General features: G+C 35.0%; 1 protein-coding gene across 1 annotated transcript in view; it reads right to left on the minus strand.

The window, feature by feature from the left end:
- Positions 1-6,758: 6,758 nt before the first annotated feature.
- Positions 6,759-27,109, minus strand: part of LOC140437001 (chymotrypsinogen B-like) — an 81,089-nt gene continuing 60,738 nt past the window's right edge. The window contains exons 5-8 of the mRNA XM_072526214.1: positions 14,532-14,693; positions 8,767-8,973; positions 8,548-8,712; positions 6,759-7,069 (exon numbers count right to left, since the gene is read on the minus strand). Coding sequence (XP_072382315.1) covers positions 6,879-7,069; positions 8,548-8,712; positions 8,767-8,973; positions 14,532-14,693 — 725 coding nt within the window. The 3' untranslated portion in view covers positions 6,759-6,878. The remainder of the gene's footprint in view (positions 7,070-8,547; positions 8,713-8,766; positions 8,974-14,531; positions 14,694-27,109) is intronic.

Below are 27,109 nucleotides of genomic sequence, written 5' to 3' on the forward strand. Positions count from 1 at the left end.
GAAAAGAGTTACTTTTGAAAAAGGGGAGAAGGTACTTATCAGGTCACTACAGGTGCCTAAAAGGGATGAAAATCTGTGTGGAAAATTACTTTTGCCATTTGAAGGACCTAATGTCATTAGTACTGAACATGGGGTAAACAGTTATGAACTAAGACATCCAGAAACTAATAAAATTAGAGGGATATTTAATATAGAGGGAATTTATAAGTATTATGAATAAACATACAAGGGTAGGCAATATTATGACACGAATTTGGTATTATAAGATATAAGTTTTGTAAATAGAAGGATAATTAATAAATAAGCATATCTTGAGATAAATTTGATAATTAAATAATTTATTAGGAACAGATGTACAGAATAATGATGAATTTATATAAACAAAAAAGGTTGATTTATTTTCAAGTAGATTTATAGGAGTTACAAGTATAAATAAATGAGCAAAGTACTATGGACAAATCGATATTTTGTAGAAATTGGGAAATAGGGAATATTATAATGATAAATAGTATATGCGGAAATAAGATGAAAGATGGAATTATATGAAATATTGAAATATGAAATATAGAGAGTTATATGTAGAGATGATGAAATGAATATTATATGCGGATATAAAAAGAATAAATAATAATGCGGCAATGAATAAAAATACTGAAATAGTATATGAAATAGTATATAGGGGAACAATTATAAGAATTTCTACGAAAATAGTACAAGAAATAAATAGTACAGGAAAAGAAGTAAAGAAATTGGGAAAGTACTTGGAAATTTGATTCTGAAGTTGATATAATTAGTGAAAGATTTGTAGATTTTGTTTGGAGAATTCTGTATTTGTCATAGAGTAAATTATAAAAAAAAATATTTAAGAGATATGCTTATTAATAAAAGTCAGTTTATTGTTATGTTAATATTAATAAAATATTTAAGTTTACCGGTAAGAATTTAGATTTAGTAAGTGCTGATAGTTAGCACTGAACAAAATCCAAATTGGGGGGAAGTTGAAATGATTTCAATATGTTAAAAAGGATACAACTTAAATGGATTTTTATATAAGTTTGTTGTTCATGAATTTCATGAAGCCATCACAATGTGGGTTCGACTCTGAAATAAAAGAGAGAAAAAGATTAGTAAATTGTTAAATAAATTAATTTTGACTTACCTGGTATAGTGTTAATAATTTCTGAATAGTATAGTTGCCTAGTGTATAGGTGAATCGTCTAAACCTTAAAAAGAACAAAAAAAAAGAAGAATTCTTAAAAAATATTTAAACATACAAATTTTAAAAAAACGTCAGAAAATAAACTGTCAAGCAAGTCTGTGGGAGCTAAATTAATAGGGGTTTTGTTAAATAAGAAATTACAATGATGTGGAGATGAAAAGAATAAATTGTATTAGCATTGTAATAGAATAAGTTTTATATCTGAACATTTTTTTTTATAAATTTCCAAATTAGATGTGATTAAAGTGATTATGAGAAATTAATGTGGATTGACAAATGTGTCAGAACAGGACAGTTTTATGGTTTAAAAAAAATAGAAGACGAAAAGAAAAAGAACGTTGGTTGCTGTTAGCAACGGATATAGTTTTTTCTGGGGAGGCCGACGAGGATTTTTCGACGAAGGGGAGCCCTGAAACTGTGGAATAGGTCGGGAGTGTTTTTTTAACTCGTCTAATTAGAATTTTAGTTTTTCCACAGTTTTCACAGCAGAGATATCCAGAATTTGTTCCAGAGAGTAAGAGAAACAATTTGACTTATAAATTATTATTGGAGTACAGAAATGTCATTTAAATTGAGAAAATTAAAATTCATGAATTAACATAATTGCGATAGGCCTTAAAAAAATTGAAAATATTAATGATCATTAAATTAAAAATAGAATAGTACGTACCTTAACTTCCGAAGAGAGGATTGATATTTCAGTTTCACCGATTATTTTGCGAGTAGTTAGTTTTCTTTAAATAAATCAGAACTGTTTTAAAGTGAGGTTGGATAATAATTTTGGGGATCATTTGAAATTTTGATTATATTTGAATGCAAGTTAAAAGTCAGCGGAATAAAGTGTTCATTTTCTTTTTCTTTATAGTTCATTTAAACACTTTATAAAGTTGCAATATTTAGTTAGTTTTTAGGTACTTGTAGAGAGTCTCCACATTTTGTAATAAATTTTTATTGTCACGACACTAAACCACATTAAGATTTATACGATTCCTATTTTTGTAAATTTTTAAAGGCAACCCAAGTTGCAGACGAATTTTATTGTTTATATTAAATTTGTTCAATATTAATAAATAACGTGCTTCATTTGGGTTAATTTATCAAAAGTCTAAAGTAAATTTGGTTTAATTTGTTTTTGAACTCTACCAGGAGACTACAGAGTCGACGTCACACAGTGACAGATTGCTTAGAACACATAATTGAGCTAGCTGAGGTATATATTAAATTAAACAACGAACCACATATTTTAAAAATTACAACATTTATTATAAATAAAAATAAAATTAATAAAATGCAACTTTATCAATATATATTATATATATATATATATATATATATATATATATATATATATATATATATATATATATATATATATATATATATATACGAGGCGTGTTTTTTAAGTAAGTACCGTTTTGGAATTAAAAAAAGACGTGCAAAGATATGGCAATAATTTTATTTTTACATGAAAGCCTGTACCTTAATCTACTTTTCTACATAATTTCCGTGAATATTGAGGCACTTGTCATAACGTGGCACCAGGTTTTGAATACCCTCCTGATAAAATTCTGCCGCCTGACTTGTTAACCACTGCATCACAAATGTTTTGACTTCGTTATCGTCTAGAAGACGCTGATCGCCCAGGTGTTTCTTCAAGTGCTGGAACAAATGGTAGTCGCTGGGCGCCAGATTAGGGGTGTATGGAGGATGATCTAGAGTTTCCCATTTAAATGATTTGATGAGATCTTTGGTCTGATTAGCCACATGTGGCTATGCCAGCTTTTTCAATGTCTCACAATAAGACGCTGCATTGATTGTCTCATTACGAGGCAGAAACTCCACTAGCAATACTCCTTTTCTGTCCCAAAAAACTGTGCACATGATTTTCCGGGCAGAAATTGTTTGCTTAAACTTCACTCTTTTTGGCGATGATGAATGTCGCCATTCCATGGATTGTTGTTTCGATTCTGGTGTGACGTAGGCCACCCACGTTTCGTCACCAGTAACAATTTGGTCTAAAAAATCTTCACCTTCACTTCAATCGTATAACAGCCCGTACTTCACAATCAGCGTGACTCACGATTGTTGGAGGCATCTTAAACACTGGAGTAAACAAATATACAATGAAGAATCAGACTGTAATGGCGTCAGTGCGTAGATATATATATATATATATATATATATATATATATATATATATATATATATATACATATATATATATATATATATATATATATATATATATATATATATATATATATATATATATATATATATATATATATATATTGTTACGATAAATTCTGACCCAAAACGGTAAACATGTTTATTAATAATATGCTTATTCATTCGAGTATTTTCTAGGTAATGCCTACCTGACACACGATGTTTTAAAAACAACAATTCGAACCTTCTGGACGAGCCGATGTGAAAATACCAGTTTGCCGTTAAAATTTCGCCGCTAGTCGAGAGGGCTGTCGATGTTTCTAGCTTAACGGTACTGGCGTATATAACAGGACATTTTATTTGGAAGGGACAGTTAGTTTTGAAGATTCGCAGTCGCGATTTAATTGTAGCGTTCGGATACATAAATTATGTAATTATTAATCAAATAAATTGTTGATATAAATTATCGTGCTTTTTAGTAAATTAAAATAAGAACAATATAATAAATTAGTAAAGAATTAATAAATAAAATATAAATAATTATAAATAAATAAAGACATTACAATATATATATATATATATATATATATATATATATATATTATATATATATATATTATATATATATATATATATATATATATATATATATATATATTATATATATATATATATATATATATATATATATATATATATATATATAAGGTTAACACAAGTTAACAACAAAATAAAGTTATTAGGTATCGGCTTAGCTCGTAATAAAGGAAAAAAATATAATAAAATATGTGTATGAGATGGAAGGTAACCATATATACGTATTTCTAACTATTGGTCGTCTTTAGTACGGTGCAGCCAAGTTAGAAAAGGAGCATATTAACTTGGAAGATAATCACTACAGGAGCAATGCGACCAATTTGTGGCAATAATGATAAAAGGCTCTAAGGTTTCCAGAGCAACAACTTACACATCCATGAAGGAAGCTAAGCTAAGATGTTTGGCATTCCTTTCCTCAGGAAACCTCAGAATCTTCTAACATTATTGTGATAAATTGGTCGCATTGCTCCCGTAGTGATCCGTTCCCAAATTAGCATTCTCCTCTTCTAACTTGGTTGCACCGTACTGAAGACGACCAATAGTTAGAAATACATATATATGGTTGCCTTCCATCTTATACACATTTTTTTATATATATTTTTCTTTGTTGCGAGCTATGCCAATACCCACTAACTTTATTTTGCCGATACCCACTAACTCGTATTAACCTTTTCTTGTTGGTGATGCCGAGTTTCCTGCGCCACAAAACTGGAACAAATCGGCTAAGGTATGGCAACACTAACAGAAGAATCCCTGGTCCTTCAGCTTAGGGGCATATGACTAATATCGACTAATATCCTTATCCTGCAAAAAATTATTGATCAAAAATCCAAAGTACGTTACAGAAGACAAAACTTACGGAAACGATAAAAGCTACGAACTAAGGATAATTATGTAAAAATCTTTAACTGAAATGTAAAATCCCTATATCAAATTGAAGAACTGAAGAATCTGTGTAATAAACTATTCGATTAGTCCGATATTAAATTCATACAATAAATGCGGTTGATTGGTCAAGGGAAATTAACCAGACCATGCCAAGATGTATAATACAGCTGCCTAAATAACAGACATGAATTTAGAACCTCTTTCATAGTGCGAGGTAGAGCACGGTAAATAGTTCTTGACGTCAAACGAATCAGCTACAGACTAAATGTTCTAAGTATCAAGGGCAAATTTTTCAATGTGAGTATAATCAATGTACAAGCACCAGTTTTAGGAAAAATTGGAATACACTTATGATACATGCTCCCGAAACGATATAAAACTTAACATATTAACGACATAAATGCCAAAATTGCAAAGATGACTGCTAACAAGCAGGCATTGGTAAATTTAGCGCTCATTACGCCACACATGTAAAAAACAGCAGAGTAGTCAACTTCGCAGCCTCGAGAGATATGGTGGTCGGTAGCACTTACTTCTCCCATAAAAAAATACATTCGGTCTTATCGGCATCTCCGGATGGACTCACACAAAACTAAATTGACCATATTCTTGTAGACAGTAGACACTTCTCTAGTCTGAGAATGTCCGTAGCTACAGAGGTGCTAACAACAACTCAGACCACCATTTAGTATGATCAAAATTACACTCAAGAATATCGCGTGCAAAGAACATGAAAGGTGGGAAACCGGAGAGGTACAAGACTAACCTCTTGAAGGATGAACAAGTAAGGGAAAGGTACTAGCAGAAGATCAATAAGCTAATGACTACCTTAGACCCGGAAACCGAATAAATAATGAGTGGTAAATGGAATGTATAAAAAGATGTAATAAAATTTGCAATAAATCAGATTCCAGGAACGGAATAGCTTCAAAGAGGGAAGGGTTGGTTCAATGCTTGAGTGTGAGGAAGCTATTAGATGAAAAAAATCATGCATTTAGAGTTATGCAACAAATAAACATGCAAAGCAACGGTTGAATCTTACAAGGAACTAATGAAATTCCAGCAGAACTCTACACGTATGAGGATAAGTACAGAGCCAAGCCAGTCCACAAGATTATAGCAAGAGCACGGGAAGAAGAGCAAATGCCCGAGAAGTGGAACATCGGTTCGCTGTGCCCACTACACAAGAAAGGCGACTAGCTTGAATGTGGTAATTATAGAAGGTAATACTTGTAAACAGTCTACAAGATACTCTCTAACAATTTACACACGTCCATAGTCTATAATATAAGGAAATTCTTGGCGGATATTAAAGTGGATTTAGACCTGGACGGTCTACAGCAGACCAGATTTTCGTAATAAGGCAAATCCTTGAAAAAACCAGAGAATTTGATATCTACACCTTTCAGCTGTTCGTAGATTTCAAAGCAGTATATGATACCGTTGCACAAAGCAAAGTATATAAAGCAATGCAACACTTCGAAATTCATGTCAAACTGATTAAAAAGATTGGTAACGATGACAAGTCAAAGGTCACATGTATAGTAAAAATCCAAAATAGCTATTCTGGAGAATTCAGTACAAGTGCTTCATCTCTTCATGGTTGAAGAACCTGAGGAAATGGTTCTCCACAACAACAACGAATCTATTTAAAGCATCAGTCAATAAAATAATTATAGCCAGAATGATTGCCAATATTCGGAACGAATAGGCACTGAAAGAAGAAGAAGAAGCTTCATCTCTGAAGTCATGCGAAAAGGACCAGATATTTTTAAATTCCCGTTAGGTTCAGACATATTAAATTTGTTTTTAAGTATATTGGAAAATAAAATTATTCAGGAACACAAGAGTTTTGCAGTTTTTAAGGAAAGGAAAATATCTTAAGTTTAATTTTAAATGTATTTAATCACTTTTAATAAGTTTACCCCGGAAATGGTTACAAAATAAGTATACTCTATTAAAGTATAAAAAGACATTAAATTTATTTGTATAATTATGATTAAGACTACATTTTAAGTTTTTGAGCTATCCATTCTAAATATTGAGCTACATCTGTAAAGATTACATAGTAATTTGGATCACAGCTACCTTGTTTAGCTACTGTATTGGAAACAATTCCTCGCAGTTGCCAGGCATTTGATCCCGTTTTTGGAAAGGCAAGACCGCCTCCTGAGTCACCTGTGCATACGGATGTACCTTAAATATAAATAAAGTTGATTAAAAAAAATCATATAAGTACATATATATATATATATATATATATATATATATATATATATATATATATATATATATATATATCTATATATATTTATATACATATATATATATATATATATATATATATATATATATATATATATACATAAAAACAAGAAAACTTTAATGCTCCTTAGGTAATAACCTATAATAATAAGTTAATAGCAAAACAAAGTTAGTAAGTATCGGCAAAGCTCGCAACAAAGGAAAAAAAAATATAATAAAATATGTGTATAAGATGATCGTCTTCAGTACGGTGCAGCCAAGTTGTTAGAAAAAGAACATGTTAACTTGGGAAAGGATCACAACGGGAGCAATGCGACCAATTTTGTGGCAATAATTTTAGAAGACTCTGAGGATTCCAGAGCAACAACTAACACATTTACGGAGGAAGCTAAGCTGCCTGAGGGAAGAAATGCCAAACGTTTTAAAACGTTTCAAACAACAAGAAAAGGTTAATGCGAGTTAATAACAAAACAAAGTTAGTAGGTATTGGCATAGCTCGCAACAAAGGAAAAATATATAACAAAATATGTGTATAAAATGGAAGGCAACCATATATACGTATTTCTGACTGTTGGTCGTCTTCAGTACGCTGCAGTCAAGTTAGAAAATGAGCAAGTTAACTTGGAAAAGTATCACTACAGGAGCAATGTGACCAATTTGTAGCAATAATATTATAAGACTCTGAGGATTCCAGAGCAATAACTAAGACATCCACGGAGGAAGCTAAGCTAAACAAACATCATAATAGTAGACAGAATACACAACAATCTCAACACATTAAATAAATTGAGGTCCTCCAAGTAATAAATATTTATATATACCCTGGGATCTCTCATAACACACGAGTGAGGATACGACGGTGAGATACGTTAAAGGTTTACTATTGCAATATGATGAAATTGATAAAAAAAAACTCCAAAATAACAAAGCGCAGAAAATTAAGGCTGGTAAGAGTACTAACTTTTCCATATTGTGGACCCTGAAAAATCCGATGAAAATAAAATTGAGACGTTTGAGATGTGGGTACACAACACCATGTTGACTATTCTGGGTTGAACATCAAACAAATGTATTAATACTAAAACAACTCAAAGTAAAGGATATATTGTTTAAACCAATACAAAGAAGATATTTGCAGTATTTTTGACATATTGCCAGAAGAACAGGGAATATAAAAAACTGATAATCAAGGGTAGAGTTGAAGGAAACAGACCCAGCTTTAGATATCCAAAACGTTGGCTGGATCAAACAAAAATACCGATTAACCGAGGATTACACGAAGCCAAACAACTAGCCCAAGAAAGAAAAGGATGGAAGGGAATTGTAAAAAAGAATTGTCCTGGTAATCCTTAGCGTAAGTACTTTGTTGGGCTCTTCAATACTAATTAAAATTAAGAAGACGCTCTTACCATTTCCATATCCAGCACAAAAATTTGTTGTGTCGGTAAACATTGAGTAAAACTCTGGGTACGCCCTAATACATTTTAGGGGATCTATGACTGGCATTTGTGCTTGCATTAACAGATCCGTTGTTGGACTATTTTTGTGATCTCTACCCCATCCAACGGCTGTACCTAAAATTCTCGAAATCATTAATAATATATGGATTTATAATTTAGCTAATTTACCTGTGTGATTGACGACACTATCAACTGAAGTATCTTCTTCCCATAAACATATAGGTCTTACCCATTTGGTATATTGACTTGGCCTGTCTAGCTTTATTATAGATATATCGTTGAAAAGATTTGACCTGTTGAAGCTTTCGTGTACAATAATTTTGGTAGCTTGAAAAGTTTGTTCATTTTCACCATCTACCCAAAATCCGTATTTGCCTACAATATAAACATTACTGAGAATGAGAATTTAAACCTATGATAAGAAGTCATTCACAACTATACAAAAAAAAAGTCTCCTGGGTTGAACCATGTCGATTATCATTGCACCGAGCGTTCGACATCCTTTTTAATGTCTACTTCAGAGCTTCCGAGGTCTCAGTCTCCCGAGCCCTCATACACTACTATACTTATCACTAACCAATGCATTACTGCTAGTGGGAACAGAGGACGGTTAATTTATACCGTCGATGGTGATATGGTTTGGGTGGAGGTTAGCGTGGAGATTGGTAAGGGAATTGACATGGGAGTTGGCGCGAAGATTTCTGACAGTAGGATTTTGATTGGCGGGTGGAGCGGACGATAATTTCTTTATGAAAAGTCCATGCTTCATGTCGAAGGTAACCGCATGCCGTCATCTCTTTTATTGAGACAATGTGGCCTTTTTTCGATTTCTATGGCTTCTCGGATAATTCTTGGTTTATAGAAGCGGATGAGGGCTATGGTTCTGGAGTTTTCAAAATCAATTTTGTGACCTGTATGAAAATGGTGTTGAACTAGAGCTGAAATTGAATCGGAATTGCGAACAGAAATGAAATTTTCATAAATCCTATTTTGGATTTTACGATTTGGTTGGCCTATATAGAAGGATCGGGGAAGCCTACACAAGGAATTTCATTAACTCCGTATTTTCATTTGGAATGTTTCTTTGATTGATTGGACAAGAGATTAAAGTTTTTGTTGGGGGTAAATATTGTTTTTATTTCTCTTGATTTAAGAATTTTGTCGATTTTGTCAGTTACACCTTTGTATTTAACGAAGAAAAGCTTTCGTATGATGAGGGTCTGAGTCTTTGGGTTGAGATTGAAAGGGATATTGATGTTTGTGGATGTTCTTTTTTATGTGATTTTCCCGGTAACCGTTTTGGATGAGGGCTTGTTTTAAACTAGAGAACTCAGCGGGTCTACTTGCATTATCCAAAGGTATATTGATCTGGAGACAAGGGTATTTAGTGACTGAAGTAAGGTATTAATTTGTGATGGTGGATGATGAGAGTTGGCATTCAAGTAACGATTGGTATGGGTGGGTTTTAGATAAACAGAGTGATGAAAATCTTGGGATTGGTTTATTTTATGATAATGTCGAGAAACGGTAGGGATGAATCAGTTTCCACCTTCATCGTGAACTGGATACTAGGATGTATACCATTCAGATAGGTTTGAGAAGACACCAAAGCATTCCTGCCATGCAGCCAAATGACGAATGTATCGTCAACATATCGGAGCCAACATGTGGGTTTGAGCATTGATGTGGATAGTGCTCTGGTCTCAAAATTTTCCACAAAGATATTGGGTATTACTGGGGATAGTGTGGAGCCTATTGAGGCACCATTTATTTGTCTGTAGAATTGATTTTTAAAGATAAAATAAGTGTTGGACATACAATGTTTAATGAGAGATAAGTAGTCTTGCTGGATACTGTATTCAATTTTCAGAATGTTTAGAGATTCGTCTATGGGAATGTTTGTAAAGAGTGGAACGATATCGAAACTTACTAGAATGTCTGATGGTGAGATAGGATATTGTTTGAGAAGTTCGATGAAATGAAAAGAATTTTTGATAAAGGATGAAGCATTTTCGACGAGGGGTTGTAGAGTTTGAGCCAAGTACTTAGCCAACACAACCATCTGGCATACTGATCGTGCTGACCATTTCATCGATCCTCGCCTTCCTATTCACCAATTTAGAAATATACGGTAATGGTATTGCTGATCATAGGTTTGGTAATTAATCATGTTCGAACTTGTTAAAACCATATTTTATTAGCTGATTAGCTGGAATAATATTGTTGTGAGTAAAATATCCCTGATTCCGGTCGTGCGTTAGAGAATTCAAGATCTTTCTTCACCACCGAAATATTCCACGAACTCATTATATCTACGCAGGGATGACCTTCGAGAATTTACTGAGTTCTTGTCGTCCAGGCAGCTCTTTTAAGATAGTGTGTTCTTATTATATAAGTCAGCTAGTGCAGGCTCAAAATTATTATTGGCGACTCTACGTATCAGTGCGGATTATTTTCTAAGCGGTATTTGTAATTAAGTGAGTTTTAAGTTTAAATAAAGTTAATTAAACCATGTCGTGCTTCACTTAGTCCCTGAACCCACAGAATAACATAACAATATGATCTTCAATAATTTCTGCCCAAAAATTAACCTTTTTAGGGTCTTGTTTATGTTTTCTGTTATCCAGTGATTATTTTCCCTGACATTCTTCTTTTGGTATCGTCTCTAAGAGAGGTTGGTGATGACTTCTGCAAATTCATCGCTATCTTGTTCTTTTCTTAAAGTTTGTAGGTCTAGGCCTGCCCAATCCTTAATGTTACGCAGCCAGGTTAATTTCCTTATGTCAGGACCACGCTTTCCACATATTTTTCCATCTATTAGTAGTTGAAGTAAGTTTATCTCCTGTGTCTCAATTTATGTCCAAGATAATATATTTTCTGTTTTTTAATGTTTTTTATAAGTTTACAATCTTTATTTATATATCTTAAAACTTCTTTATTTCTAACATGATCAATCCATGGAATTTTTAAAATGCAGCATAATATCCATATCTCAAAGTTTTCGAGGCGTCGTTATGCAGTAACGAGCTAATTGTTAACTATGTATGTAGCATTTTTTTATGCGATACCGTAGAGTTAGATCAAGATATCGTCGCGCTAGTAGTGCTTGCCGTCGGGATACGCGGACTCGCCGACGGAAATGTCGTTCCATTGTCTGGTTAAGCCGATGCTAACGTGACGACATTAGCGCTTGTCTAACAGGATCTTTAGTAAAACATTTTAAGGTTTTTTACATCAGTAAAAGGGAACCCTGAAATTGTTTTTGCTTCTTCTTAGGGTGCCTGTCCGTTTCGAACGTTGGCGATCATTCTGGCTATGATGACTTTGTTGGTTATTATACGGAATAGCTGTGTTGAGGTCTTTCTATACCATGCTCTCAAGTTAGCAAGCCAGGATATTCTTCTTCATCCTGTAACCCTTTTTCCTTTAATTTTACCTTGCAAAATGCATTGGAGTAGCTCATACCTACCTTGATTTCTCATTATATGTCCCAAGTACTGCAGCTTACGGCCCTTCGCGATGTTGATTAAATCTGCGGTTGTGTTCACCCTCCGTAGTACTTCTTCATTGGTGACTTTGGCTGTCCATGGTATCTTCAGGATCCTTCTGTATAACCATAGGTCAAAAGCCTGAAGTTTTGATAAGAGTTTCCGCCTTCGATGTTCACGTTTCTACTTCGTATAGAAGCACTGAGTACACGTAACATTTAAGGAGCCTTATTTTTGTTTCTAGGGTGAGGTCACAACTCTTGAACACAGAGCTGATAGTTAAGAATGCACTTTTTGCCTTTCCAATGCGGCATTTAATCTCTTGGGTATTGTCCCACGACTCACTGATTATAGTTTCCAAGTAGATGTACTGTGAGACACGTTCAATTCTCCTTTGGTTCTCCTTTGGTTTTTGCTTACTTTCTCATTAATAAAGTTACACACATATTTGTATGGGGCATGGAAGTTCGGAAATGTGCTTTTACTACAGGATACACATAGTATTTTTTCTGAAATTGCATTCAATATTGGGTACTTAAAAAAGTATCATTACAGTAATACATAAAAAATTACTTGATATCTACTATTTTAACTAAAGAAACGTCAAACGCAACAGTCGTAATTATTTCATCAAACAGTTCTAGAGTAATAATCTCGACCTATGAAAATAATAGTCCCGTACGGTTTTCTGGAAGTTGCTTAGCAACGGACTAGTATTAAGGAATGGCGTATAATTAGATAATTCACAGATTTCAGAAAAAATATTTTCTTCTACCATCATCATCAGGGCTTTTCAGTCCGGGTGGAATGTTTGCCGCTCTTATTTAGAGTTCTCTGATTCGCTTATTGCGGTGAATCACTCCACATTCCACTTGTGTGTTGTCAAAGTTTGTTGTATGACTTGGCTTTAGTTACAATTTCCTTCCACTCATTTCGATATGTGCATAGCTCCCTCCAGTTTCTCACTTCCAGAATTTTGATATCTCTCATGACCTGATCCACCCATCTCTCTCTGGGTCTTCCCCTTGGTCTTTCAGTTGCTGGTTTCCATCTGGTGATCTTCTTAATCAGTAGGTCGTTTTTCCTTCTCTCTATGGGTCCCAGCCATCTCAGCCTCTGTGTTTTAATAAATCTAACTATATCTTCTCCCTTCATTATGTCTCGTAGTTTATGGTTCATTCTTCTTCTCATTTCTCCGTTGTCCATTCTTATCGGGCCCATAATCCGTCTGAAGATTTTCCTTTCAAAAATTCTCAATTTTTCTTCATCTTTTTCCGTGAGGCACATTGTTTCAGATGCGTACATAACTACTGGTCTGATTGCAACTTTGTATATTTTTAGTTTTGTATTTCTGGATAAGTTCTTGTCCTTCACGAGCCTATGATATCTCCAGTATGTTTTGTTGCCTGCTAGTATTCGTTCTGTTACTTCTTCACTTGTCTTGTTTTGGGCATTCACTATTACTCCCAAATATTTAAATTGTTGAACTCTTTCAAAAGTGTAGTTTTCTCTTTTAATTTCTCTCGTCCTGTTATCTTCTCTTCATGAGCAGAGTAGATATTTTGTTTTTCCTTCGTTAATTTCTAGACCTCTTTTCCGTTCTTCTTTTGCCAGGATTGTTACTGCTTCTTTTAATTTTTCCTTGTGTCTTCCCATAAGAAGTAAATCATCTGCATATGCAACTATTTGTGTTGAGGAGTGGGCTACAGTTCCTTTAATTTTGCTGGCCTTGACTGTTCCTTCTACTGTTTCTATTGCAATTGATTTTGTGCTACCTTCTTCTGTTGTTACTTTAGCTCGAGCTCTATCCATGGTCATTTTTTTAATCTGATTAATTTTGCTAATACATGTTGATTTTTCATTTCAATAAATGTTCTTGTTCTTGTAAATTCTTCTACCATACTAACGTAAAATATTTTGGTATATGCATGTTTATGTATTATTCATGTTTACTTGAGTCTATCTCGAAATGCAGTATATACTTTGTTAACCGAAATAGTAATTTTTTAGAACTGAAAATGGGAGAGGTGTTTCTAAACAAGTTTAATCTTTTTTGCTAAAAAGATAACGTCTGCAGTGCAACCTACAGATACATTTTTAGTATTGGCTTTAGGCAATACTAAAAATACTTTTACAGGAGGTTAAGAATGCAGATTATTCTTGCTGGCGTTTCTTTAAACTGCGGCGTTGTGTAATGATGGTAAGTATCAAATGACAGAGTCAACTATTTCAAACTGTTCAGAGAAAGCTGGATTCAGTTGGCGGTTTGTTATGGAAAAAGAAAGTGTTAACCAAATAATTTTCAAGAATAAAATTGAAGACCTAAATACTATTCGATCATCAAAGTAATTACAAATCTCTCATACTGGTTCAAAGTGTAGTGTAAAAAGAATGAAAGAAATAGGCATACATGTGAAGGCACATAAATGAATAAATATTTTTTACCTAATACAATAACCATGTCGTTAGGATTACGTGCTTGAGTGTCGATAGTAGTGCAATGAGCAGCTGTGATTACGTGTTGCTCACTAATTAGAGAAGCTCCACATATGTAAATTCTCTCCTGTCCTTCTTTTCGGTAGAGTGCAGCATGCCAGGGGTACTGTCCTAAAAAAGATAAAGTTGTAAAAATATTCCAGGAAAGTCTCGAAAATAAAAAAATATTATTTCAATATTTATTTTAATACTAATCTACAGTATGAGTTCGAGACTTAAAAATTTCGTAAAAATATATCTCTAGACATATGTTTTGATGAAGTATTGGGAAACGACTTTAAAAAAATGAAAAGACAATGTTGGTTGTATCAATGTAAATCTACCCGTTCTACATCAATATCGTTCGATGGAATAAAAGTCCAAAATTATCAACAATAACTTCTATTCAAAAATTACAGGCAGTTTTAAAATGAAATAATTCTAAAGAATATATCGGTGGTAAGTTCACAAAGGTACTGATTTTACAATCTTTTAAATTAATATAAACATGCCACGGCTTCTCAGAAATAAAAATATAATCAAAGCGGGAAGTCGTTAAATTTAATTACACATTCTCGACGTGAGATATAAACATAAAAACTACGTCGCCCTAATATTTAGAATAAACATCTTTTGAGTGCGTCTTATGCTTAATAAGCAATAATACTCGACTTAAGCCATAAATAATAAAATAATCTACTGAGTGTCTCTGACATCCTGCCACCTGAGGCAAAGTTACAATAAGAAACGTGACTCACAAACAATCAGAGACAACAACATAAAAAATAAAAGAAAACCTACTACACAAGAAACAGAAACAATAACACACAAGAAAATTAAAACATTCTACAAACTAGTTCATAAAAAAGTCAGTATATCTAGCAGATGTTTTAACCTTACGCCCACTCCGCGTAACGTAGCGCGTATCACTTTTGTGCGTTTCGGGTACTCTGCTTTTAGACACTCCCGTCTTCGCGTCATCACACTCGTTTGCACTTTCAACCGCGCGCACCTCAACTTCTTTCCACTGGGCTCGAGAAGAGATGCCTGGGTCGTTGTTTTCCTCAGAGTCCGAATTGCCCTCTCTTCGGATAGAATTGACTGTGCATTCCAAAGGGTACAAGCGTTGCACAGGTCTCAGAAATTGTCCCCTTTCGGTATTAACTCTCACAAGTCGCACTTGCTTATCTTTTCCAGGAAGAAGTTCGACTACTCGACCAAGTGGCCAATTGATTCGCTTATCTTGATCATTGCCAACCAAGACCATGTCTCCCACTTTAACTTGTTGGCTACTTCTTCCTTTAAACCATAACTTTAACTGGCCTAAATACTCGTTGCGAAACCTTCGTCGAAGATCATCAACCAGTTTTTGTCTGTACACCACTTTCCTAGATAGAGCCTTTTGGTCAACAGCATCATAGTCTGGAACCCCACTCTCTGTCTGGTCTCTAAGAAACATCATGGGTGTTAAAGGTATCAAGTCGTTTGGGTCATTAGAAGAGGTAAGTGGCCTTGAATTGATGATGGCTTCGCAATCGCAAATTACCGTCATTAAACTTTCGTAGTCTAGCGAGGCCTGTCCTAACACTTTGCGCAATAACTGCTTCAAAACCCCCACAAGTCTTTTCCAAAATCCTCCCCACCACGCGGCCGTAGGAGGGTTAAATCGCCATTGAATACGTTCTACACTACTGCTCTCGGCGATTTTCTCAAAGTCCACTCGAAGAAAGGCATTTTCAGTACCAACAAAATTGGTCCCATTATCACTATAAATAGTCTTTGGACGACCCCGTCGGGCAATAAAGCGTCGTAAAGCCTGCATAAAACTAACAACCGATAATGCAGTACAAAGTTCAAGGTGTACGGCACGATACACGGCACATGTGAAGAGGCACACCCACACCTTTTCCCCAGTCCTCAGATATAGAGGGCCTGCGAAATCAACCCCTGTTATTTCAAACGCGTTGGCATCTCGAAAACGATCAACTGGTAATGGAGGTGCACTCACGATAAAAGGTTTGGCATTTTGTCTCTTGCACACGACACAATTGGAAATTGCAGATTTTATAGTCCGACGTCCTCCTAGAATCCAATAATTTTGACGTAATCTGCTCATAAGTCCCTGTGTCCCACTATGACATGATTTTAAGTGTTCTCTGAATATAAGCTGATTGACCAAAAAATGTTTGGCAGGCAAAACTATGGGAAATAGAAAGCTTTTACAGTCGCTTCTGTTACTGATCCGTGACTTTAGTCGAATTAAGTCATCATCATCTTTGTAAACGTCCATGCCACATAGTCGTTTATCGTTCTTATCGCAGAAGGACTCCATTTGCACTATACGAAGAACAAAAATTTCGGCTCGGTCAATTTCCTCGGAGCATAAGTGACCTCTGAGTCGATCTTTATTTCTTGAGTTATGAAGAAATCGGAATATCCTAGCACACATACGGAGAGTCTTCAGATATTGGGAAAAGTAACCAAAATGCCAATCATCTAATGACATCTTCGAATGCTCATCATTAATTAATGTGGCAACCAATTTGACCTTCCTCTCTCGATTGATCTCATCTTCATTGTAATCCAGATCTACTTGAGGATCAATCGCCAGGTCCTGATAAAGCCATTGTGGCCCCTCCCACCATCTTGATTCGAGTAACTGCTTGGCTGAACAACCCCGCGATGGAAGGTCAGCAGGATTCAGTCTACCAGGAACGTGGTGCCAGTTTTCACCATGAGATAATTTCCGTATCTCTGACACACGATTCCAGACAAATGTGGACCATTCCTCGGGTCTCCTTATCCATGACAGTACGGTGGTCGAGTCACTCCAGAAAAAAGATTCCATTTCAATGTTGAGGCTTTCCTTGACAGTAGTATATAGCCTTACACCAATCACCGCAGCCATTAACTCCAGACGAGGTATTGACAGCTTTTTTATTGGGGCTAGCCTTGATTTAGCCGCTAAGAGATGTACGAATACACGCGCGTCCCTAATTCCTCTCAAAAATACCACAGCGGAAGAGGCTTCCTTGCTGGCATCGCAAAATGTATGAAACGTCCAGTGTTCTGCTTCCTCAGTACCAGCGTTTATCCACCTAGGTATCTTTATTGCATTTAGATAAGAAAGCTGTTTTATCCAGCTACGGAAAAGAGTTTCCAGTTCCTCGTCAACCGGCGTGTCCCATCCCAGTTGCTTCTCCCATGTTTTCTGTAACCACAGCTTTGGTAGTAGGGTGACTGGGCAACTGTAACCTATGGGGTCAAATATTCGTTGTGCTTGGGATAGCATCAATCTTTTGGTTACCGATTTACTTAAAATCTGTTCGATATCTTCGTCGTCTTGGTTTATAGATAAAGTGTCATCCAGCTTGTTCCACTTAATTCCCAGAACCACCGTAAAAATGTTAAAGGAATCATTTTGAACTTGGTGAGTAAACTCCCACCCTCTTAAGTCGAATTTTCCTTTAGCCATTATCATATTTGCCTCTTTGATAAAGGTTTTCAATTCTATTTCACTAGCAACACTAGTAACACAGTTGTCCACGTAAAAACTGTTTGACAGTTTCTTAACAGTGTCTGTAGTAAAAGAAGCTTTCGAGTCATACTCATCCACAAGTTTTGACAGATGATATTCTAATGAAGCTGCCAACAAGAACGGGCTACTGTTGATTCCAAACACTACCCGTCGATGACGAAACACTTTAAGGTTGTTCTCCTTATCATACCATAGAAATCGAAGGAAATCTCTGTCTTTCGGATGTACACTGATCTGTAGAAAAGCTTTGCTAATGTCTGAAGTTACTCCAAATTTCTGCTGTCTGAACCTCAACAAAATAGCGGGAATTAGCTCAATTAAATTCACCCCCTTTTCTAGACACTGGTTCAAAGAAGGGCTATCCTTTTCTCTGGCTGATGCATCGAAAACTGGTCGTATTTTCGTAGTAATGCTACTTGGTTTAATCACTGGCCGGCGTGGTAGGTAATGGGCTTCCTGGTTCCTTTGCTCCTCCACTACCTCCTCAATAATATTGTCATTTAACCACTCTTGAAATACTTGGTCATATGCCTCAAAATAACCATCCTTAGTAATCTTCTTCACCGTATTATCTAATCTACTTTTTGCCAAGTGATAGTTACTAGGCAGCGCTGGATGTCCCTCCAACCATGGGAGCCTAACTTCATATCGTCCATCGGTGTCAACAGAAATGGTTTCCAGAAAAAGTTTCTTTGCTGCTAATGCGGTTTCATCGCGAGTCTTCCTTTCCATTAGATCATTTATGCCTAGTACGTCGAGCTCCCAAAGATTCGTAATAGGGGCATTATTGACAAAAAGAGAGAGCGAGATCATAGATAAGTTACAATGCGTTTCAACTGGTATCTTTCCCATTAGAGTCCAGCCTAATAGGGTCTCTATCGCTACCAAGTTACAATTCAAAATATGTCTTCTTCCAGTGTAAAGTTTACCCGCGATATCTGATCCTATCAAAAGTTCAATTGGAGTAGCATCATATGAGTCAGATATTTCAATATTTAATTTACGAAGCTCTTCCGTCCAGGGCCCATCGAATATGGAAGATACACTATTGCAAATAACAGCTTGATCCAGTTCTTCAAAGGTACAACTATAAGTATCGTGATTTAATTCCACGTCATAGCAATCATGATTTTGCATCAAATTACTTCCTGTCCAATATCAAATCTTCAGAATTCATATCCGAAATTGGACAGTATAATTTTATCACCCAGTAGACCGAATGAATCTATTTGTTATTAAATACACACACGTAGTTAATTAGGTTACATACACATTTGGTCAATTATAAATAATAATTTGGACATCAGTCAAAAGTACTGACAAAGTTAAACAATTTACATAAATTAAATACACATATCACGCTAGGTACGCGAAAAATATTGACCCAAATAGAATTTCACGCTAGGTACGGGTCATTCACAACTATAATTAACTAAACAGTAATTTTGTATGACAATTTGAAAAAAGAAACGTTCATACATATAGCTTGCTTTTAATTACAATTAAATATTTTATTTCGAAAAATTAAAATAATTACGTAGCAAATAATTTCATTTATTTTGATAACAATATATATATATATATATATATGTATATATATCATTATAAGAGTGTGTGGATTACATCTTGACCTACCTCAATGCAAAGAATAGCACAGCAGGCAAGGTCAAACTCATATTTCGCTAAATTGCACATTCCGATAGAAAAGAAAGTGTTATAATACAGGTATACTTATTTAATACATAACGTACATTTAGTATTGTCTAATATATTTACCGCTGAATGTAAAATTTTTTAAAATAATCATGGAGAGTCTATACGTTAAGCAAGCGGAAATAGGAACAGAAATAGTGAAACTCGTTTCAAATACAAAAAAGGATTCCCAATCTCGGAAAAATCAACAATACGTCCGGGATAGACAGGAAAAATTAGAAGAATATTGGGCAAAATTTTTAAATAACCACGAAAAGCTGCTAGAAGGGCGTATAACGAAAGAAAAATATTTTGAAACAAAATACTATGATCAGGTATTTAAGACATACATTGAGGGGAAAACCCTGTTGGAAGAATATGGAAGGGTGCTGAAAAGAATAAAAGCACCGAAAGTAAAGGAGATACAGATAAGAAAACAAAGAATCGAGGAATTATTACGGCCAGAAAATGAACAAGACTTGCAGGAGGATGAAGAATTGCAGTCAGAGTTAAGAGAATACATGGAAAAGGTGAATACACTAATGATTGAAGCAGCAGTAAATGAGGAACTGGACGCTACAGATATTGGAGAAGTAGAGAGAATAAATCATCTAAAGAGGAAAGTCAGGGAAGTTTTAAAGAAAATAAGGCCAGGAATGCAACGGCCAGAAAGCACACAGAGGAGGGACGGTGTGACATTGCCGCAGGTAAAAATCCCTGTGTATGAAGGCAGATATGAAACGTGGAGAACTTTCCACGATCTGTTTACTAAAGTAATACATGAAAACGACCAGTTATCAAACGCAGAAAAAATGCAGTACCTAAAAACTCAAGTAAGAGGGGAAGCCAACAGAATGATACAACACTTAAACATATCCGAGGCCAACTACGAAGTGGCCTGGAACATGCTAAAAGATAGGTATGAGAACCCAAGGATGATATTGTTTAAATTAATAGACAGGATGCTACTAGCGCAGGAAGTAAAGGAATCTTCTGCTAGAGCATTGAAATCACTACATGACACCTTCCACGAAAGTCTGGAAGCCATAGGAGGGTTAGGAACAGACACGGAAGCGTGGAGCCCATTGATAGCCCGAATTATCATAACGAAATGGGACAATGTAAACTTTGAGTATTGACACTTGGGCCAGATTGCCCGATTCCGCAGTATGTCCAATATCAAATCTTCAGAATTCATATCCGAAATTGGACAGTATAATTTTATCACCCAGTAGACCGAATGAATCTATTTGTTATTAAATACACACACGTAGTTAATTAGGTTACATACACATTTGGTCAATTATAAATAATAATTTGGACATCAGTCAAAAGTACTGACAAAGTTAAACAATTTACATAAATTAAATACACATATCACGCTAGGTACGCGAAAAATATTGACCCAAATAGAATTTATATAAAACTAATATCTCTTGACTAGAGAAGCATTCAATCAATATTCACTCAACGAACATATAGTCTTCAACGATCAACTTCATCAGTCTCTACTCAAAGTAATCCCGGGTCTACACCCATAGTGTACGTCTCAACAATAAACTCTGTTACTATTATTTGGTGTTTCCATTACAACAGAACGAACATCTTCACTGAGCCAACGAAGGGAATTTGTTCACTTCCTCCGAATAACCCATGAACGAGACTAATTTTTCCTTTTGACTGATATCCCAAAAATTTAGCTGTCGCCTTCAAAATATATGATTTCTGCGATCCAGTATCAATCAATGCTCGCACATGTCTCGATTTACCTAAATGAGTCATTTTTACGCGCAGCGTCTGCAAAAAAACCTGTGTGTTCGTATTAGAACTATTCGCAAGTGCCTGATCGACTTTCGCTACCGTATCATCTTGTTGTTTTTGCTCCAAATTATTTGCCTTTGTTCTATTAAATGAAAGTGTCGGACACATTAGAGAAACATATGATCTACTACAAACTAAGCAACTTAAATGACCTCGACATTTTCGAGCTTGATGGCCAATTTTTAAGCATCGAAAGCATGCACCCTTTTGTGCCAAAATATTTCTTTTTTGCTCGTAGGTCAACTTCTGAGCTTTAAAGCAGCCAGTACTGTCGTGCGAATTTTGGCAAAAAAGGCACTTCGTTGTCACTTCTGAATTTATTAGACCCATTGCCGTAGAAAAGTTTTCTTGTGGTATCCGCGATTTCTGACTAGGCCGTTTAACATCTCTATTTGCTGCACTAGGTAGATCAAAGCCTTCCACCGCTAAAGAAATGTGCTGTTCATTATCGACTTCCTTTTTCAAAAAGTGCATGAGATTGTTAAGTCGATTTTCTACAGTAGAAACGCCCACCGTATTTATAAAAGCTTGTGATCCAGCGACCTCGGGTCCCTCGGGAATACGTTGTCAAACTCTCAATAGTTCCGATGGTAAACACGATTCTACTAACGGAAACAGCATCGCCGCGTAATTATCTGATTTTATCCCAACGCTCGTAATTGAGTTTCGAGATTGTCGTACAACAAAGATAGATCCCTTTTATTGCCAGACGAGGTGTTATTAATTACTAATTTTAGCAACTCCCGCACGTATACCTCTATTTGCAAATCATCCCGCCCGAATCGCGAAAGAAGACAGTCTACCATTTTACCATAATTGTTCCCAGTGGCTGGAAAACTATCAACTAACTGTCTTACAGTTACCCGACTACCCATTAACGTACATTGGACCAGATATTCCACTTTATCATTTAAATCTATATCCGGATCATTATGTATCTGTTGAAACTGGGACCAGAAGAGCAACCAGTTTCTGATATTTCCATCAAACTTCTTAAGTTCTAGAGTAGGTAATTTAAATTTACGCCTACCTGATCTGCTGCCTACACTACTTTCCGAGGCCATGGAGTCTACCTCTTCACCTGGCTCGTCCCGCGGCTTCTGTAGAAAATCCTCAGCCTGTGTGTTCAGGTCGGTAAATTTCCTTAGATAAACTTTGCTACCATCTATCTCTGCCAACAAGTCTGCTTCACTTTCATCACTTTCCAACAGACACTGGTATATATCGCTGTCAACTTTCCTTAGATCCTCATATTTTTGTTTCAAAATTTCTAAGGTCACCACGATTAAACGTACCTTTCCTTCCGGCGCCGACAACAGCTCTTCCAACTCTTTCGCCGATTTAGTAAAGGTGGTACGGAGTACTTTACGGTGCTTTTTGTTTTGATCCATGATTCACAATGCACACTTGAACAAACTACACACGTTTATCTGAACAACAACAAATTAGACGTGCGGTCAAGTGTGTCCGGTTAGATCACTACACTTTCGGCACACCCGGTATACTCAAAAACGATTATTCCCGTAAACTGCCCGTCCTGTCACGGTCGCCAAATGTTGGTTGTATCAATGTGAATCTACCCGTTCTACATCAATATCGTTCGATGGAATAAAAGTCCAAAATTATCAACAATAACTTCTATTCAAAAATTACAGGCAGTTTTAAAATGAAATAATTCTAAAGAATATATCGGTGGTAAGTTCACAAAGGTACTGATTTTACAATCTTTTAAATTAATATAAACATGCCACGGCTTCTCAGAAATAAAAATATAATCAAAGCGGGAAGTCGTTAAATTTAATTACACATTCTCGACGTGAGATATAAACATAAAAACCACGTCGCCCTAATATTTAGAATAAACATCTTTTGAGTGCGTCTTATGCTTAATAAGCAATAATACTCAACTTAAGCCATAAATAATAAAATAATCTACTGAGTGTCTCTGACAGACAATTTAATTAAATAAGTATGCAAATGTAACTAATGCCAATTTTGACAAATTAAAACTTTTTATGTTGTATATTGTATTTGGTTTGTTATTCACTTTTGAATGAAATAGAGCTATTTGTATCTCCTTGATATATTATTGTATGGTCCTTCGGCCGCATAAAAAGAGAAGTCCTTATAGCGAAGTGAAAGTTGAATCCAGACAAATAATTCCTGTGAGGGAACGCCATCGAAATCGGTAGACTAAAATATCCAACACATCGATCATTATAATGATGGATCATCATGTCAACATCAGTAGAAGCAGAATTAAATGATTTAAAAAATGCACGTAAGCATTTAAAGACAGCACTAACTAGGTTTCAAACGTTTTTCGATACATTTACTAACGATAAAGTAATACAATTAAATAAACGGGTTGAAAATTCAAATATTTTATTATAAAAACACCATACAAAAAGCATTAGAATTGGTTAGATCAAACTAAACTGACATTCAAGGTACCTACTCAAACTAATCAAAATGTAGTAAGCGAATCAAACAGTATTTCAATTAAATTTCCGACCATTCCAACTAATAAAATTCTACGGCCATTACGATAAGGATTACATTACACTATGTCACATTCATTTATAAGGACCATAATATTTCAAAGGTCAGAAAATTTTATTTACTCGGAAGCCTAAGAGGTTCAGCACAAAAGATTCTGTAAAGTATACTGATTACCAACGAAAATTATGATGTTGCTTGGAACTTACTTAACCCTTTACCGCATCATGTGCCATAAATGGCACAAACCAAAAAAAAAATAATTTAACGTTTTAACTTAATTCTTGTCGTAGCTGCATGGCAGCCCATATCTGACACGTACTAATAGTGTACGCGAGATATGCGGCATAGTTCTGACGGCGAGGTAGGCAGCCGTGCGCAGTTTCAAGTTTAATCTCGTTGAAATTCTAAACCACGTGAAACAGTGCTCGAAGTTAGAGGTTATTTTTCATACTATAAACGTTTTTCACGGCGAGAAAAAATTGAAATTTATTGTACTTATTGTGATATTAGATATCTGCTTAGGTAAGTACTAAAAATTAAAAATGTTGAAAGTCTCTCGAAAACCCCAAAAAGGGTTTGTGCTATATATGGCACACTATGAAGGTATGGACTTATTGATTGTTTTTGTAGATATGGATCCGAAACTCTTTTATGGTACAATGAATGCAGCTAGAATTCCAAATAGTACTAATAGTGAAGAATCAGATCTCTCCGATGAAGACGGTACAAATGAAATGATATTGTGTCAAGAAAGTGACAATGAGGAGCATGAAAATTAACCAAGTAATGTCAAGGAAACTGTCATTTCTGACACATCCTCAGATTCCTCAGATGATGATACCCCTTTGTCTGAAAGACTACGATATAAAAGGAAGAAATCTCATAATTGGGTGAAAGTAAATTTGAGAAGATCAGAAAATAATACAAAATTTACTGGTTCTGAAAATTTACCTTCCTCGATTTTACAATTAGAAACTTAGGTCCAATTTTTAAAATTTCTCTTTCCTGATAGTCTTATAGAGCATATCACAGACCAATCAAATTTATACTCAGTGCAACAACGTGCAGATAAACCAGCTAATATAAAAAAATATGAAATAGAACAATTTATAGGAATTACTATTTACATGTCGATCATTCAACTTCCTTCAACAAGACACTATTGGAATGCCAATATTGGCCACCGAACAGTTACCGATGTGATGAGCTGTAACAGATTCGAAGAAATAAAACGTTTCTTGTATTTCAATAACAATGGTGACATGATTGACAATGATCAGCCTGGACATGACATATTATTTAAAATTAGACCTGCTCTGAGCCAACTCAAAGGACGACTACTCATGGTTCCGAAAGAAGAATTTCTAGATGTAGACGAACAGATTATACCAACAAAAAGCGCGAAGCCAGCTAAAGCAGTACAACCCAAAAAACCATATACGTGGAGCTTTAATAACTTTGTGCTAAGTGGTATTTTGGAATTCAGCTTTGACTTTAATTTATTTGCTGATTCCCAGAGTAATATAGTACCTCAAGGAGCAAAAAATCTTAGTATGAGCAGCAACGTGGTTGTCAAATTAGCAGATTCGATACCAAAACATCAACATTACAAGTTATTTTTTGACAATTGGGTCACCAGCATACCTCTTCTGATATATCTGACCAAAGGGGGCATTTTACTTTTGGGAACAGTAATACTAATCGTAGTCCTGGAGTTGTGATGCCAGCTGAGAAAGAAATGAAGAAGAGCGGCAGAGGTCATATGGTAAAGAAAATAGCCAATATAAACAATGTGGATGTCAGTGTAGTGTCCTGGTTTGATAATAAAATCGTTACTACAATGTCAACATATGCTGGAAGTGAACCAAAGGGAGAAAAAAGAAGATTTTTCAAACAAGAAAATATACATAAAATGATACCTTGTCCTAACAGTGTCCTAATCTACAACAACTACATGGGAGGTGTAGATCTCCTTGATTACATGTTAGGATTTTATCGTATAAAAATCAGGTCGAAGAAATGTTATTTACGAAGATTTTTTCATTTCATTGACATGAGAGCCTTAACTGTTGGTTATTAGCCAAAAGAGCGAAGAAATTAGATTTTCCCCTTTTGGATACCAAACTACCAATAACCGATGCTCTATGCAAAGCCGGAAAACCAATTAAACAGAACAGTGTAGAAAGACCGTCAAGTAGTAGCGTTCAACAGATAAACGAGAACAAACGAAAAAAGGGACCCACTAAACAAATACCCCAAGAAGACATCCGTAAAGATGGGCTGGATCATTTTCCCTATTGGGATGAGAGCGCTAAGTCAAGATGCAAATTTCCAGGCTGTACAGGAAAAACATAATACTTATATAGTGTGCAAAAAATTAACACATACAGTTTCATACTGTATAGTGTATACTATAGCTTCAAAATAGTTTGACTTTAACATGATGTTCCATATTTGGCACCAAAAAAATTTTTTTTGTCAATAAAGTTTTCTTCGTAGCTAGATTTCTTTTAATATTTTTATGTAAAAATATAATTAAAATTCTTATCTAAGAATTTATTTTTAACAAAAAATAAAAATTCATGCGGTAAAGGGTTAAAGATAGATTCGAAAACGAATCTCTAACGTTAAAAATTCATATATAAAAGCAGTATTTGAACTACCAATGGTTTCTGAGAAATATAGCTTACAAAATTTTAAAGACCATTTTCAGTTTAGGTTTAAGGCTATACAATCACTAGGCGAAACTGTAGAGTGTGTGTGTGGGATTCTTTATTGGTTCAGTTATTAAGTTTAAAATTAGATTCGCATAAAGATGGACGTTGAGAAGAATTTCTTACAATAAATAAATTGAAGAAGCCAAAATTAAATTAAATTTTTGTTAGATATAATATGCAGTCTAGCGGAATTCTTTGCAAAGTATGATAATATATAAACAAGCGTAACAAGCCGCGCTAAATCATATTCCAAACCTCAAACTTTTCTAACGTGTGCA

Source organism: Diabrotica undecimpunctata, chromosome 3 (genome assembly GCF_040954645.1).
Source record: "Diabrotica undecimpunctata isolate CICGRU chromosome 3, icDiaUnde3, whole genome shotgun sequence".
Classification (NCBI taxonomy): Eukaryota; Metazoa; Arthropoda; class Insecta; order Coleoptera; family Chrysomelidae; genus Diabrotica; species Diabrotica undecimpunctata.